The sequence below is a fragment of the Passer domesticus genome, chromosome 14, assembly GCF_036417665.1.
Source record: "Passer domesticus isolate bPasDom1 chromosome 14, bPasDom1.hap1, whole genome shotgun sequence".
Taxonomy (NCBI): Eukaryota; Metazoa; Chordata; class Aves; order Passeriformes; family Passeridae; genus Passer; species Passer domesticus.
In genome coordinates this window covers 11,596,151-11,612,536 of record NC_087487.1, presented here as the reverse complement: position 1 = coordinate 11,612,536, position 16,386 = coordinate 11,596,151, and the positions used below count along the sequence as shown (strand labels likewise).

General features: G+C 39.0%; 1 protein-coding gene across 7 annotated transcripts in view; it reads right to left on the bottom strand.

Annotated features, from left to right (window-relative positions):
* Positions 1-563: 563 nt before the first annotated feature.
* The window catches only part of LOC135280566 (uncharacterized), a 62,122-nt gene continuing 46,299 nt past the window's right edge, over positions 564-16,386 (bottom strand). For 5 of the 7 annotated variants that reach the window (XR_010347455.1, XR_010347454.1, XR_010347453.1 and 2 more), the window contains 3 exons: positions 13,188-13,331; positions 5,048-5,222; positions 564-1,192 (listed from right to left, as the gene is read on the bottom strand). Coding sequence is in view for 2 of the 7 variants with exons in the window: in XM_064388601.1 (XP_064244671.1) it covers positions 6,245-6,385; positions 7,166-7,210 (186 nt within the window). In the remaining 5 variants the exon portion in view is untranslated. Of the gene's footprint in view, positions 1,193-5,047; positions 5,223-6,142; positions 6,386-7,165; positions 7,211-13,187; positions 13,332-16,386 lie in introns of all 7 variants that reach the window. The other 2 variants (XM_064388601.1, XM_064388602.1) reach the window with 1 other exon arrangement.

Sequence of the window (16,386 nt, the reverse complement as noted above, 5' to 3'; positions counted from 1 at the left end):
TTTCAGCAGGGGCTGCCACAGCAAATGGGATGCACTGGGACAGAGGCTGAGCCCAGGCAGCAGGGGAGCCCCAGTCGCAGTCCCTGCAGGGCCAGGGAGCCCCAGGGAGGGCAGGAGGGGCAGCAGGAAGCAAACAGCCAAGCATGGGCTGCTGCCCCCCAAGCTCCCTCACCCTGGGATCCCTCCCTGACGCTCTGCCCATGCAGGACCAGATCCACCCAAAAAGATTTTTATTCCCAGGAGTTGGGGAACTGCTTCCGATGAAGCACGAGCGTGCACTTCACTTCTCTCCACATTTGTCAAGTGTCTGAAATACTTGGTTTGGGCTGGATGTACAAGCAGAGCACAAGAATCCTTTTAAAATATAGCAGAATCTGCTGGTAATGACAACAGTGAAGCAGTTATGGTCTGAGCTTTATTCCTTTTATTTATGTCATGCTTTGACTTACTAAAACTTCTTTACAGAAAATTTTGACACAGCCTTACCCTGTTGAAAATTAGAATTTATGATCTGGCATCTGAGATTAATTAAACACATGAGAAACAACAAGTGAATAAATTGATTTTCCTATTTTGGGTTTAGAAAAAAAAGAAATCAGGGAAAAATTGATCTGAAACAGAAGCTGCTGGATGTTTGGAAGAATTCAAAAATAACAAACAAAACAACCAAAACCAAATCAAAATAAAGAAGGTCGGCTACATCTTTCAACCCAAGGTGAAGTATTTTGGAACATATTTTGGAAGCTTCCATCTACAAAATGAAATATTTTTATATGTTATAATGTTATCCTAATTGTATCTTCTGGTTAAAATAATTCCCCAAATTTAAAATTTTCTAAAATATTTCAGTCTTTTTATTTCCCAGCAAAATCTCTTTATTTGAAAAATTTTATCCAGAGAGGACTGAACTGGAATTTCATTTTCAAGTGCTAACCATAAGGATTTGAACCAATAGATGCTTCTTGGGACAGCTACACACCATGCCTGGGATGTAGCCATTTAGTTCAGACTGAATTTATTCTGAAGAAAAATCTTCAAAGAACATGTTGTGTGGATGCAGAAGCCCCAGCACCAACTTCTTTAGTAACTTCAATTCTTTAGATCTTCAATTACTGTGCTGATTTATGTCTTCCTGTAGCCAGAGCACAGGACATGGTAACATCAGAAAACACCATCAAATCACAAACAGTTCCTGAAATAAAAAACAATATGAGAAAACCATTTACAATATGAACTGAAAGAAAACAGGAAGGACACAGCAGAAAGTTTGTGAAATCACTGAACTTATATTTCTTCACAATAGTTTCCTTGTCAAGGCAGGAATTGATATCTCCTGTGTTAGTACACAGACATTCCAGTCTCTTTTAGGTGATATTAGATAATATTTTCATAGTAAACCACCTTGCAGCAAACACATCAACAAGAGTTTTACTTGGTAGAGAGATTGCAAAACCAAATACTGTAGCTGAGACCCAGAAAATGCCAGCACTTTAATGGAAGAAATGTTCTTTTCCTATAAATGTTCTTTTAGGAGTTAATATAGTAAATATGAATTCAGCTTAGGATTTTTAATATGACTTCATACAGTAGTATCTTGGCTTAGGACAAACTGTGATGTCATATGCAAACTATTCATTACAAATCCACTAATTGAAAACTTAACAAAATCGTTTGGAGCCATATGCTAATAATGTCAACATTTCTGTAAGCAAAGAAGAGTAAAGATGAAAAGAAGTTGTCATTCAGCTCCAAGTCAAAACTTTTCTGTCCCAGTCCAGTCTAACACAAAAGCAATATGATATTTTTAAGACATTAGAGAAGTTTTCAGAAGTCTGCAACATTACCAGCTGAAATCCTGATGTAAATCTGAGATCCAGTGGGTGAAACATCACAGACATTTTAGCTACATCCAAAATTTCCAGTCTAGACCTAACAGGACACCCCATGGTGGGAATTGCTGTAACACAGCCCTGATGTTCAGGTGGTGCCCTGGGAACCCCCAGGAGATCAGTGGGGAGCAGAGTGCAGCAGCCAGGCTGCAGAGAATCAAAATCAGTTCAGAAATCCAAGGAGTTTGATGATGGCTCAGCATGCAAATCAGGAAAGCCTCATGATGCTAAATACCTAAAACCCATCTTCTACAACGTGTAAAATCTGATCACAGAGTCCCTGACTGGGTGAGGCTGGAAAGGACCACAGTGGTCTTTTCACCTGCTCCAACCTTCCTGCTCAGGAGAGAAAAACTTGCCACTTGAGGACACTCCTCTTTATTATTTCACAGCCTGTGGGACTGTGGAACAAAGGGGATGGAAGCCATGTAAATGCTGAAAATCCACAACAGTTCTTTTATTTTGGTAGATCTCACCTCTTGTCATTGCTAAAGGGAAAAGTCAAAACCCAGCCTGAAAGATAGAAATAGATCATTTTTAAAATATTGTTAGAATTTAACAGATTTTCTCATTTAAAACTTTTTTCGTCCTTTGGAAACTTCTGAGGAGCGTTCCACAGGTAAGTAAAAAGCTGTCTGAATCATACGTTTTTTCTTCATTCAGGGTAAGTTAAGCATCTGGTCCTTCATGGTGACCCATCTCCTTGCAAAGAAGACAGCACCAGGCCTAGATATCACTTAAATATTATTTTAAGAAATTCAGTACTGAACAAGCTCAGAAAAATCTCAAACACTGATTTCCCTCAGAGTTTTACTGTTTCAGAAGATAAAGTCTCAGGCATTAAAAAAAGGCATTTTTGTGACATTTAAAAGAAACAACACCCAGAAACATTGAAGGAAGCAAAAATCTCCCTCTCAGGATTTGATCTGACCCCAAGTTTTAAGCCTGTCAAACAGCTGCCATTACTTCAGCCATGAGCAAGAGAGCGGCCTTCCCTAAAATCTGGGCAAATCAAAATTAAACATAATCTTTCATTCCCTGGGGAGCAGCTAGGTCTGTGTTGTGAGGTGACCCACTAATTTTTTATAATTATTAAAACTGTAGCTCAATACCAGGCAACCATATAATTTGTATAGTGATTTTTGTAGTTAGTTTGTGCCATTTCAAATAGAAGCCAAGCTTTTGTTCTATTGATAAAACATGAAAAAACAACTGTTTAAGGCCAATGACCAAAGAGATATTTGGATCATGTTGTGGAGGAAGAGAAGAGGAAAGTGGAAAAGGTACCTCCAGAAGGATTATGAATAAAGTAATTAATGAGTTTTGCAATTCTATGTGCCAGGGCCAGAAGACTTCACAGCTTCCTGTGGAGTGTCATGCCACCTTCCAGAGTCCCTAATTCTCCAAGTGTGTGCTGCAGGCAGCTCCAGTTTGGGGTGGACAAAAAGAGTATTTCAGCTAAGGCTTCAATATTAGCTACGAGAAACTTGGGTTCTTTCCTAAGTGTTTATGAAAACATGAGCAAGTGGTCTTGAGAGTATTCCAAGTTCAAGTTTATTTACTTTACTGATTAGAATTAGATGTGCAGAGAATGGTTCTCACATGATAGAGGTGGGGCCATGGTGTAATAGAACAGCTTTTTAGCATTTACAGATCAAACATCAGGGCTGAACCCATAAATACCCTCTCTAAATTCCTAAAAACATCCTTTGGTCAGCCTGTAGTATTCCAAATTTCCAGCTCATGCTCTCAGCTGAAGTAATTGATCAATACTGAACTATGAAGTCTCCAGTTATTCCAAATACGCTTTTTTCTTGATAAGGTGTGATCCTTCATGTGAGGATCACAGGCTTTTTGTGTTAGGAAACTGCAAATTTCTGAGATTTCAACACTTATCATTCTAACTGGGCACAGAGATAGACCAGAGCAGGGGGTGGGTAACACGGGTCTGAAAGACCTGTGTAGTCAGTGGTGACTGTGGTGGGTGTTTGTCCCTGGAGACAATTTAATGCAGTGGTTTGGGCAGACTGTTTAAAAAATGAAAAGCAGATGAGAAAAAGGGCTTCTTAAGAAGTTGCTAGCAGGAGACTCTACTTAGGACTGCATCTCATGACCTAGTTCACAACTGAAGAGATGCAGATGTTGATGAAACCTTTGTAAACATGAAAAAATTTAAAATACTGGAGTAGGATGTACTGTCTGAATGATTGGGATCATGGTTTTCATGCAGCTTTCCAAGACTTTATGAAAACAATTGTGTCAATCTCCTTCATGTGTGGAGGGAAACATCAATTCATTTCCCTCTGCCTGACAGATAATCAGGAAGATGAGAAGATCTATATGTTACAGCTGATAGGTTGCAAATGACAGAATGTGCCTATATGCTAGACAAGCACACCAAGCGTGGCATTAATAATTGTTAAAAGTAAAGGTGATGGTATTAACCAGGAGACAAGGACATGGAACCTCTGACAGAAAGGACTGGATCGTTGAAAATGTGAGTTCAGTGTGAGAGATGCAGGTGAAGCATCTGCAGAAAATCTCACACCTTTCCAAAGAGGGAGGGTTCTGATGAAAAATTAATATCTCGCTGATGCAGATCCTAAGAGATACTAATTCTGGCCTTGTTTTAAAAACAGAAGGTTAAAGCTTAAAACCAGATAATTTTCCAGATGACATGGACCTGAGAAAGTAGAGCAAATTAAAATTTGCACTTATTTTACTTATTTTATTTTTATTTTTTCACTTATTTTTCTTATTTTATTTTTACATTTTACTTATTTCTCATGGTATTTTTGTACATTTCCCTTGCCTTACAAACTTGAGGGAAAGGTGCAATTTTATGGTAATTATATGACTGACTTACTTACTAATTTGGAAATACATGCATTGCACACAACACATCAGCCAGTCACGTTAGGAAGGTGGATGTGTTCCAGAGGTAGTATGAATAAATTGTTACCTGCAGTTGCCCTGGTAACTCCTAATTTGTCACTGCATAACAGATTTGTGTTTAAATAGCTAGAAAACTTTCCTTGAGGCTGCTACAAAAACACACAAATGTCATTTGCTTTTACTTTTCAAATTGGATACACGTACATGTGTGTGTATATATGGACATATTTAATAGGAAAAATGCTTTCACAGCTTAATTTTACCTTTCTTGCAGCTATGTAGCTTCAGGCTGTCATCATAGAAAGAAAGCATCTTCTCAGGCAAAGGAAAGAAATCCTTGTTCTTGCTCTGGAAGAGAAGTTCTCCAGAACCAGCTGTTCTCCTCTTCAAACACCAGCTTTGTAATTACAGTCTTTAAGATTCCACTTTACTGGTCTTCTTTAGATGTTAGAAAGAAAATATAAAGCAAATGTAAGATTTTTTTAAAGTCTTATTTATCCCAGTTCTGATAGAAAATCAGAATGATTCAACATAGCTATTAAATGAAATCAATGGTTTGATACTTATCACTCACTGACAGTGAAGATGACTTTTTTAAACATTTGTTTCATGGTTTAAAATAAACAAGAACAGATAAGACTAATTTAAAATACATATACACCTCCTTATTAAAATTAAAAATCCACCACCTTTAAAGTTGCTTCTTTCAAATCTTCTCAACAGAAAAACCCAAAAGCGAGAAAATGTTTTCATCAAATTTAACAAATAAAAAAGAACTTAATTTTAATCCAGTGACAATCTCAAAGTCTAACAATGAGGTAAAGCATCCATAATTCTATTTAACTCTGCTTGATGTGAAGGTTTTATTTTGTGATCATTTTAGTGCATAAACCCTGATGAATAATGGAATTTTAGAAAAAGAACCCCTATTGAGCCAAGCTTCATTGACATCTGACTGGTAGTCTAAGGGCCTGCAGAGAGGGTCCAAAGCAATGCATCAGAGCCTCCCAGCAGGTCATTAAGGCATTACCCAATTAGAAAGCAAGGCTACGGAGCGACATTGTTCACAGCAGAGCAAACATAATTGATTTTTATTTCAACAGGGGGGAGAACCTCCTTACTAAAGAGCTTTAGCATAATTTCTTATTTAGGAGAGGTTTAAAGAGATTTGTGCTGGAGTATTTAATTCCAAACCCTGGGACAGTCTCTGGCAATGTGTATAAATTAAGGGGCAGTTGACTTCACTCATTCATATTCAAAGCAGAGGCTCGCTTGTTGCTCAAAAGTAGCATGAAGATTTCTGAGCACTGGCATCCAACACCAGCTGTGCAGGGGCACAGTGCTTGGACCCTCCAAACCTTTATCCCGTTCATGTAGCTAGCAGCAAGCCAGTTTCCTGCTTCAAGGCTCCTCTCCAAGGCATTTAACATGCTAATACACTGTATGTAGTCCACAGCTCTTTAAGAGCACCGTGCAGATGGAATTTGCTCCCAAGACATCTTCATCATCCTCCATCTCCTTCTCATCCCATTGTTTCCCCACTGGTTCTTTTTAATCCCAGTGTTCACAGGCACCACTGGATGGGGATGTTCAGTGACAGCCTGCAGCAAGAAAGGCTCCAAATGACAACAGCTTGGATTTTCCCAATTTACACTATTGCTGTAACACAATGTTAGCCCTGTTATCTCCCATCTCCTTTTATATGTGAATAACATGATGCCTCTTTGCATTGCAAGCCGTGCAATGCAAAAAATAAAATAAATGCAAAAAAAAATAAAAACGTCCTATTGCAAGCACCACACTCCATCTTTGAAAGCAATCAAATCACAAATTCTACAAAGAATGTTTGTTTTAATTTATTAACACTCAGTGCTTCAATGGCAAGAAATAACTTTTGAAGAGAGATGGTTTTTTTCCAGTCTTTGCATTTCAGGTCCACTGGAGAACAGATAGCTGGAAAATGTGATAAAATCCTCACTTTTTATGAGGCATAAAGCAACACAAAGTTGCTGAAGTTCTTACTGGAAATATTTGTAGATTACTATCTCCAAACTATGTATACAGTAGACTTGAAAAAAATTGCTTTCCTCTTCAGTGTGCCAAATGAAACACTTAAAAAAATTCAAAGGACTTATTAGCTGCAATGGCAGAAGTCCATTCCCAACTTCATACTCTGGTCTGTACCTAAGAGTCATGTGACTCATCAGTCTCTAATTTTCTATTTTCGAGCATATTTCTGACAAAAACAATAATTTTCAACTTGACTTATACCTTAAACACACTTTAAAAAAAAATCTTTTTTAAAAAAAAACAGGGGGGAAAAATTATACACCACTTTAACTGCAAAGCCTTCCAGCAACACAGTGACCATTTTATTTCACCTGGTTGTTCACAAGCCCACTTCTCTGTCTCGTGTAAGTACTCTCCTGAAATACAAGGAAAGCAATGATATGGAGTAAATAATTTTTATAAACACTTACATACTCAGATATATCACAAACCTAGCAGCAGCTATGGCAATTTAGCAGTTGTTTGTCTCACCATGGCACTTAGGAGCCCCAGGCACAGATTGCCACCCCTTAGTGCTCCTCACAACACACATCAAAGCAGCAATCCCTGACCTGAAAAATTCTCCGGTAAAAATTTATACCCAAGACCAGCTGTTTATGAGTTTATCCATATATTCGCAATTCTGTGTCCCTTTTTTAATGTTAGGATCAAAATCAATTTTTTCCTGTTGTGCAGATCAACACAGGTATAAAATTTCAGCAGCAGCCGCCTTATATTTACTGTGCACTGCTGCTCAGTCAGGTACCAGCAGAGGTAGGAAGTTTTTCTGAGGGCTGCCAAGGCACACCCAGTGCCCATTTCACAAAAGACCAGCATTCTCTCTTCCTCGAGTCAGAAGGACTATGGCTAGAAACTTCTTGCAGGGATATTTTACCGCAGATAAATTTACTGTCAGTTGGCATTCAGTTACTCAAATCTACCCACACTTAACTGACTAAAGGATCATTGCTTCCACCACATTAGTGCTTGAAAAAAACTTTTAAATTAATTATGAAAAAAAAATCAATGCACAAAGGAGCTTGGTCAATTTTGTTAGTTACTACTGCAGACAAATCTCCTACAACCCAAACTCTTTTAGCTGCAGTAATTCCTGGGAAATTATCTTAACTCACAAAGACATTCCCACCAACAGACCTGGTAAAAAGCTGCAAAAAGCCATCATTAATCACATGTTTTCTAAGAAATTAGCCACATCCACAAACACACACGAGGATTAAGCTGATCCTAACTTCGAAAACAAACCATCTAAGCCAGTGGTTCTCTACCCTTCTCCATTTGAGAACATCTAAATGTTTTCTAGCTGTAACACAGACCCAGTACCATACAGCAATAATAACCTCTCTTTTTCTTAGGCTTGCTACAACTGTCATGTATGGCTTGAAAACAGTCACTGTTTTCAAGACCCAGTTTTAGCCCCAGGGTGGGCTATCACCACTCAGGGAGTATATTTGAAGTAGGGAAAGATATTAACCAAATATCTTGAAAGCATGTTGGAGCCAGGTAAAAGCTTTGAACTCTCTGAGCTCCTCACACACAGCCATGCCTTTCCTCTGCACAACTGAAGCAACAAAGCTTCAGGGGTGCACTGTGCAGCCAGGAAATGTGGAAGAATGGGATCACGTGCTGAAAGCCAGACACGGGCAGAGGAAAATGCCCTTTCCAGCTTTAAGAAGGATAAGTGGAATGGCTTCCATCTGGAATTAATAGGTCTCTTGACTTAATGAAAATAGGCAATGCATGTTTTGCATGCTAGGTTAGAGTGTTTTGATTTGTAATGAGGAAAGAAAGTGTAGAATATACTGTACACGTTCTCCCACAGGTGTGTGATGTGTGGGCTGGAAAAAATGGGCTAATTTTAGAACTTTCACCTTGTTAAATGTTTCTGGAGTTTAACTTTGTAATAGGAGACATGCTGATATTACGGTCCTTGAGCATTCCTCACCAGTGAGGAAACAGAGGGAAATGGTCTGAAAATTCAGTGCTTAAAATGATAACTATAAATTATACTGTAACTTCAGGCCTTTAAAAATGCTTATTTTACTGGAGGATGTTGATCAAGGCTGTGTTTTTCTCTAAGGAAGAAATGCTGCAGTTCACCACAGTAAATCTACATGCTGGCACTTAAGTACACGAATAACCATCACTTAGTCTATAAAATTCTTCTGTAATATTCAGTAAATTGTGTGCTGTTGAGATCTTAAAAAAATCTTGGAAGACTATACAAATTATTTGATTTTACATTTTACATAGTATCCTTTAGTTCACCCTCTGTAACCTTCATTTACGTGAAGCTCATTGGCTAACTAGATGCTGAACATGAATGTACACTGTATGTACTGTGTTTCTATCCACACTAATTGAGAGACTAATTTTCAGATAGAAAAGGGCATGAAGAGTCACTTGAATATAAAAAAGCTGTAAGGACATCAATAATGAGGCAACATGGAAAATATCTCCCAAACAAAAGCTTAGTTCTTCTCTAGTGTCCTTCAAAATATAAAACCAAAATATCAAATGAACCAGCAAGCTAATTGACAAGAAAAATTTATGTCACCAGGTTTCAGGTCATGGGCCTTATCAATGTTACATACACCAACTCATTCAAGCTGGTGTATGTAACATTGGTTCAAGCATTTATCCAGCCCCATGACAGCTGCACTCACAGATACCTGTGAAAAGATACTCAGAGGGTAAATGAACCTCTGGGTTCATTTACCTCTTCAGTGTTTCATGGCTAAAATCTTGGTGCTGAACTGCTCAAACTTCACAAATTTGGGAGATGCAAAGTGCCCAGTAGATTTATACAGGGCAAGAAACCCAAAGCAACATTGACTATTTAACTCCACGCTAAGAAAGGGTACAGCTAACGAGCAGTAATAAAGTAGAAAAGCACTCTTTTCTTTAGCTCAGTACAGTACAATCAAAGAGGAGATCTGTGTCACCAAGCAGCACTTCTGATCGCGCAGTCAAGTCCCTTTAAATGGCACAATAAGGTCTGTCCTGCAGCCCCGTGGAAAGCAGATGGCACAGCAATGACCCAGGCCCTGCGAGCGTTTGAACCTGCGGTGCCATGTCCAAAGTTCACTGGTGTCACATCTGTCACATGCCCTGCACTAAACCAGGCCCATAAAAAACATCAAGCATGAAAGTGGTCAGCAGTCAGATGGGCCTTTCCTGTGAACGAAGATAGTCAAGAATAGATTTGCCTAAAATTGTTTCAAGCCTAAGGAGTTCATGGAAAAAGGCCAGGCTTTACCAGAGCGTTTGTCAGAAAATGGTGCACTGCTGTGAGCATCTAACTCATAACTAATATATTTCTCTAATATATTACATATTAGAGAAAATTTTATCTAAAAGACAGAGAAAGCAAGGCAGAAAACAGAATTTTTCCAGATTTCTGACTCCTGCTAATTTTTTACATTACGGTTTTGCAACTTCTTCTTTCAAATGGTTACATGAACTGCATAAATTATATAAACATTTTAATCACTTACCACTTTAAAGACATGGTCATAAACAATCATTTTGATTTGCAAAACATTTTTTTTGTTTCATGCTTTCCATAAGTCCCCGGAAGTTCCAGGAATACACATGGGACAATATTTGGGGGGAATAAATTTTAATAAACTAAAAGCTGTGAAAAATATTACACTTTTTTGACTTTTAGGACCAGGGAGTGAGTTATGCCCATTTGATTAGAAATACACCATGTCCCTGAGAGGTTTCTCATTTACACCCCAAGAAGTGTTGAAAAAATGTCTTTAATCTATAAACACCTACAAAGACATTCAGAAAACTTGCTACTATGTCTGGGCAATTTAGTGCTCATATATTTCAATAAATTATTCATCAGGATTTATTTTCCATAGCTAAGTATCACACATAAATTACTGATAAATGCTAGTGAAATCTGACAGCTGAAAACATCTGTCCTCTCATGCTTATACATCTTAATTTTCTTTCAGCTTGCCTTTATTTCTCAAAACTAACTATGCCAAACAGCTTAAGGATAGAGTGTATTTGATTGATGTCATGCAAACCGGAGCTGCATGGCACACTGTACACTTAGAAAGGATACAGAACATTGTTCCCAAGGCTGGAATCATCTCAGTAAGAACACCAGATCTTTATGCCTATGGCTAACAAATTTATCTTCTGAAATAAATGTATCTTTTGGACTTGGATCAATGCATGCCTTAATTAAAACCATGTTTCTGTATAAGCATCTAGCAAGAACACATGAAGGCCCTATTTAAATTGGAAGAGAACAGTATAAACCAGTATGGCTTTTAAAACTAACTGCTTCCAGGTGCAGAGAGAGTGGAAGTTTAGTGCTGTTTCCAACTTGATGCTTGGATGCCTTTGTTCTTGAAAGTGTAAGGTTTCTCTCATTCTCAGTTTTATGACTGCAGGTTTCTATGTTGCATAACACCCTATAATAGAGCACCAAAGGGCTTAGTTTTATTGTTTTGTTTCACTTTATTGACTGCATGTTTTATTCAGCTAATATGTGCCATGGAGGCAGGCAGTAACATCTCAATTACCACGCCAGGGCTCTTCCTTCTCTGTAAATGACCAGCTTCAATCTGCACTTTATTATATTCACATGCAGGTGTTAAAAGGCGAGGGAGGAGGGGTGAGGGAAATGGAGTTGAGACAGACCTTTTAAAGCATTACAACTGGAAAGACTTCTTTTCCCAGGTAATCCTCTAAAGCTAAACACATTTCAATATATGATATTCAGGCTGTGGCAAACCATCAAGCACCAGCAACTATTGCATAGCAATGGGTGTGAGAAAGTTCAAATCTAAATAAAAACTCCTCCGGAGTTTGATCAGAGCTGGATCTGGCATTTCACTTTACTCATTTCTACTATTGTGCATCCCTGCTGGAGAGCCAAAGAGACTTTGGCAATGCAACAAGTATACAAGCAAGAATTTGGCACTTCCTACAGCTTATTCAATGTCCTGAATATTAAAGCTTGTTTTACTAAGAAGGGGAATGCTGAACAGGACAACATTAGGAGTCTTCATGGTTCCTTTTTTAATGCCACTGGATTTTTTCATTCCCACAAGATTCCCACAAGGGCAAAGAGACAGACCAGCTTAACATTAGAGACAGATAAAATCTTTTCCTGCTAATCAAAAGTATGCTGAGCTGGCAGGGCAATGGGTGGGAGGCTGAGGGAACAGAGGGGTGAAAATGAGAAAAAAGTAGTCTGGAACTTCATTAATTATAAAGAAACAAGGCAATTCTTTGCAGGTGGAGATGTAACTGAAGTTAATAAAAAAAAACTCCCTTATTATATCTGAAGAACATCAACTCTAATAATGCAGCAGTGTCAATCAGTTCAGCACACGAGCCCAAGTCCTGCTAATGGACTTGAAAGTTTAATGTCTGTTTTTCTGGCCATTGATAAATAAGATACCAATAGATACCAAAAACTACCATAAATCACCATCCCCAGAGCCAGCAGACACTGAATACTGAATGCTGTGAGGAACAGCCCTTTGCCTTCCCATAGGAAGTGCCTGTGAGCCAGGAAAGGATTGCTCCTGTGAAGGCAGATACTGTGGCATTTTGTAGCTTCAGACAAGGAAATTATCTTTACAGCGTTTCAGAGATTATTAATAAATACTTTACTTCAGTTGAATTGTTTATACTGCATTGTGAGCCTTCTGGAAAATCATGATAATTTCATCTTGTGTTCATAAAAAACTCAAATATTCAGTATCTAACTCAGTTAAAGGCAACTGGAAACAGCTAGATGTATTCACAGTGATACTTTGGGCCAATTTGACAACAATGAGAAAGAATGATTTCTTTTTAGCCTGGTATAAAGGGTAGCTTATTGCACAGACCTTTCCCTGTCTTCAAAGGGCAAAACCCTGGCTCAGCTTTTCCACATTTCTCCCACATCCTGACTTTAGTATTAAAAGCAAAGCCATACAGCTCAGCCCCATGCCAACATTAATCCCCTATATAAGGCACTTGAAGAAGGTTGCTCTACTCACTGACTACATCCAGAGAATTTACTGGGTGGGGAAACACTTGGCAGACCAATGCTGCAAGATGTGTGTGTTTCCTGCAGGGTGCTACCATCCTATGGTGACACCAGGTATCAGCGTTTGGGCTGACACCTCACAGGAGCAGATGCTTTTACCCTGGCTCACCAACCAGCCCAGGGCTCATCCTTAAGTCTGCATGAAAACTAGATGGGAAACTTTCCTGGCTTCTAACAGCTCCAATTTGTTATGTCATACTGAGCTTGAGAAATTTTCCACCTTCCAATTCTTTCTTTCTTTAGTTCATTTCAAGTATTTGGACAAGTACCTGTGGTGGCAGCTCTGTGATCCAAAACCATCCAGCTTCAGGTGTAGAGTAAGCTGCCTGACCCCTGAAGGGATGATCAAAAATTGCTTTTAGCAGCAGGCTGAAAGCCACTCCTTCCCTCCTTTAGGAAGCAGATTCCTAAATCTGTCAGAGAAAAGAAAAAGGGATCAGGCTGCAGAGCTGTGATAGGACCAGGCCTGGGCCAGCTCTGGGGGTCCATGGGCAGAATGTGCAGGGTGAGCAGCCAGGAGAGGCACAGCAGCACTGGGACCCAGCACGGGGTGGGGCTCATCCCCAAGCCCTGTCCAAGACAGCTGCACAAGTCCTGTTAGACTTTACTGTTATTTGTGATTATTTATTGAGCATCACCAGGAAGCCTGGGACTGTACAAGGGAAACAGAGAGAATCCCTTCCCAAAAATGGAAACCAAAAATCAGGTTCTGTGTGGGAACTTTGTAATCCACCCAAATTAAAAACCTTCAGTCTCCAGGCTGTTAATGTAGCACCTATCAGGAACAATAAATTCACTCAGAAAAAGTTCCATAAATCAGTGAAATTTTGGTCTCTGACAGTTTGCTCTAAACTAGAAGTAAGAAGTCAAAGACCAAAATACATTTTATCTGCAATCCTCCAGTTTCCATTTTTGCCAAAATATATTAAAATACAGTTAATACCTTTGATATGCTGATGTGATTTCTTCCATGACTTTTATGGCCACATAAAGATAGTGTCTTTGACAGCTGGGCTCAATGCTTTCCTGACATAAATCAGTGTCACAACACTAAAGCCAATGTAACTGCATAGAATGAAACCACAGAATGATATGGACCTCAATGTGTAATTATTTTCTAAATGGGGAACAGGACAAGAGAACAGGGTTTAATGATCCAACACGATTATTTCCTGCTGTAAGAAAAAACTATCATTCTGATTGTACATAGTATATATTAAATTATTGTTATTGAACTTCCATGTTAAATCCCCAGTAATCTGAGTTCTGCTCTGTGGTGAAAACTGTATTGCAGCTCTGCTACTGATAACATCATAAATACAGCATTATAATAACTAATGCTGCCCTCCTATGACACACTGCAAATTAAGAACATTATTAACAAAACCTGAAGTGGATGCATATTTCAAGTCTTGCTAGATGAAAATGTATTTTCTTGCTGTTTTACTCCCTTGACTATATCACAAAACACCATTTTTCAGCTCTGTATGTATGCTTTTAATATTATACTAAATGAAAAATCTGGTATTGTCTTTGGGGGTTGACTCTGTCTGGACCCTGGGTGCCCACTAAAGTCACGCTGTCACCCCCCTCCTCAGCTGCTCAAGGGAGAGAAAACACAACTAAAGGCTCCTGGGCTGACACAAGGACAGGGAGATCACTCAGCAATTCCCATCATGACCAAGATGGACTCAACTTGAGGAAAAATTAATTTAATTTATTGCCAATCAAATTAGAGTAGTAGATGAGAAATAAAAAAAAGTCACCTTCCCCCACCCCTCTCTTCTGGCAGAATCCACTCCTGTAGCCCCCCACCACAAAACCACACAGACCCAATACATTCCATATTTCTAGACATTTTTTTAGTTTACTAATGAGGTCAATTGTTCTTTTCTGAATGAAGCCCCAACAATCAAGAAGTGATGTGGCTGGGGAGTTGCTTTTTGAAGTGACTATTAGAGTAACTTATCTTGCTGGGAGGTGAGTAACTATCTTCGTGGGGAGGTACCAGCCAGTCTGGATCCATGGAGTCACTGCCCCTCCTGGATAAGGTGGTCCCAGGGTCAGCTAATCCCAGTGACTAATGCTGGAGCAGAAACCTGATGGAGCTGATTCTAAGCCTTCCCTTGGCCCAGCAAAAAGAAATACAGCTGAGTGGAGATTTCCCTCTCTTACCACAGGGTATATTCTCCACCTTACACCAGACACAGGCTGGTACCTGGAGTACCTGTGCCTGAAAGAAATATTTACACAGAGCCACCAACTCCACTTCTACTACGAGCTGTACGTGTCCTTTAGTAGCTGGGAAAACATCAGTGCACTCAAATGCATCATGTGAATATCTGGAGCTGTGAGCTTAATAAAAGCTCTTTACTGCCTCAAAACATAGCTTATAACATTGTGCTCAAAGTGCTTCTCCATGAACATTTTGGGTGAATTCCTGGTCCCACCAAAGACAGTGGGAGTTTTGCCCTTCACTTCAGTGGGATGTATTTCATCTTTTGTGTTTAATTGCCAGTTGTTAGGGAAAGGAATAAATTACACTTTGCTAAATCCATGCACAGTAATAATCAACAAGTCCCTTTAAAAAAAAATAAATGCTACCAGAAGAATCCTTTATATCTAGCTGAAGTCTTAGAGAGTCCTTTTTAAGTGTGCTGAAAGTTATTTTCTGATACTTTTTTGTATTCCCGGATGGTTTCACTGCATTTGCATCAAACCAACTGGATCAACAAGAAAAAACAAACAGGGAAAAGTCATTAATGGACAATAGACAAGATTTAAAAACCTTTCACAACCATCCACTTAAAAGACTGCACTGTTTAGCTAGCTTGTCCAAATTTACAGTGTAGCAAGAGCAATAATCTCTGTCAGTGCTGCTTACAGCCCCTGCCAAGCTGAAAGCAATGTTCCCATTGACTTCTGTATGCAGCTCAGATCCTGGAAAAGAGAAACTCTATGCCAGAGCTGGAACAATTAGACAAATGAATGTACACAAGATGGAGATATCCTCTCTCAGAGTTAAGTTATTTTGCCATGAACAGGACATTTCAAGTTTGTATTGAGATGACCCATCTGTGTTTTAAAGCAGATTAGAGTGCGTTGGGAAGCAAATGACACACTGCCTTATTTAAGCCAAATGTTCAAAATTCCATTTGCTATTGGTGCAAGCTACACACACTGAATCTTCAGTCATGTGCCTGAGCACATTCCTGGTGAGCTTAAGCAGAGCAAAGTTAATTGAATCAGCCTATGGAATCCCTATCCCACCGCTGCAACCTGACGTTGTGATTTCTATTTTAGCAGCCTTTAAGTAATTTTCATCAAGATCCTCTCATTTCTCATCTTCTTCTCTGCACTACCTATAAGGATTCCACTGTACTGCTTCATCCCAGTGTCTTTACCTTCACTTAGACATCTTCATTTAGACATCTTCATTTAGTCTCTGACCTTTACAGCATTAAAAAA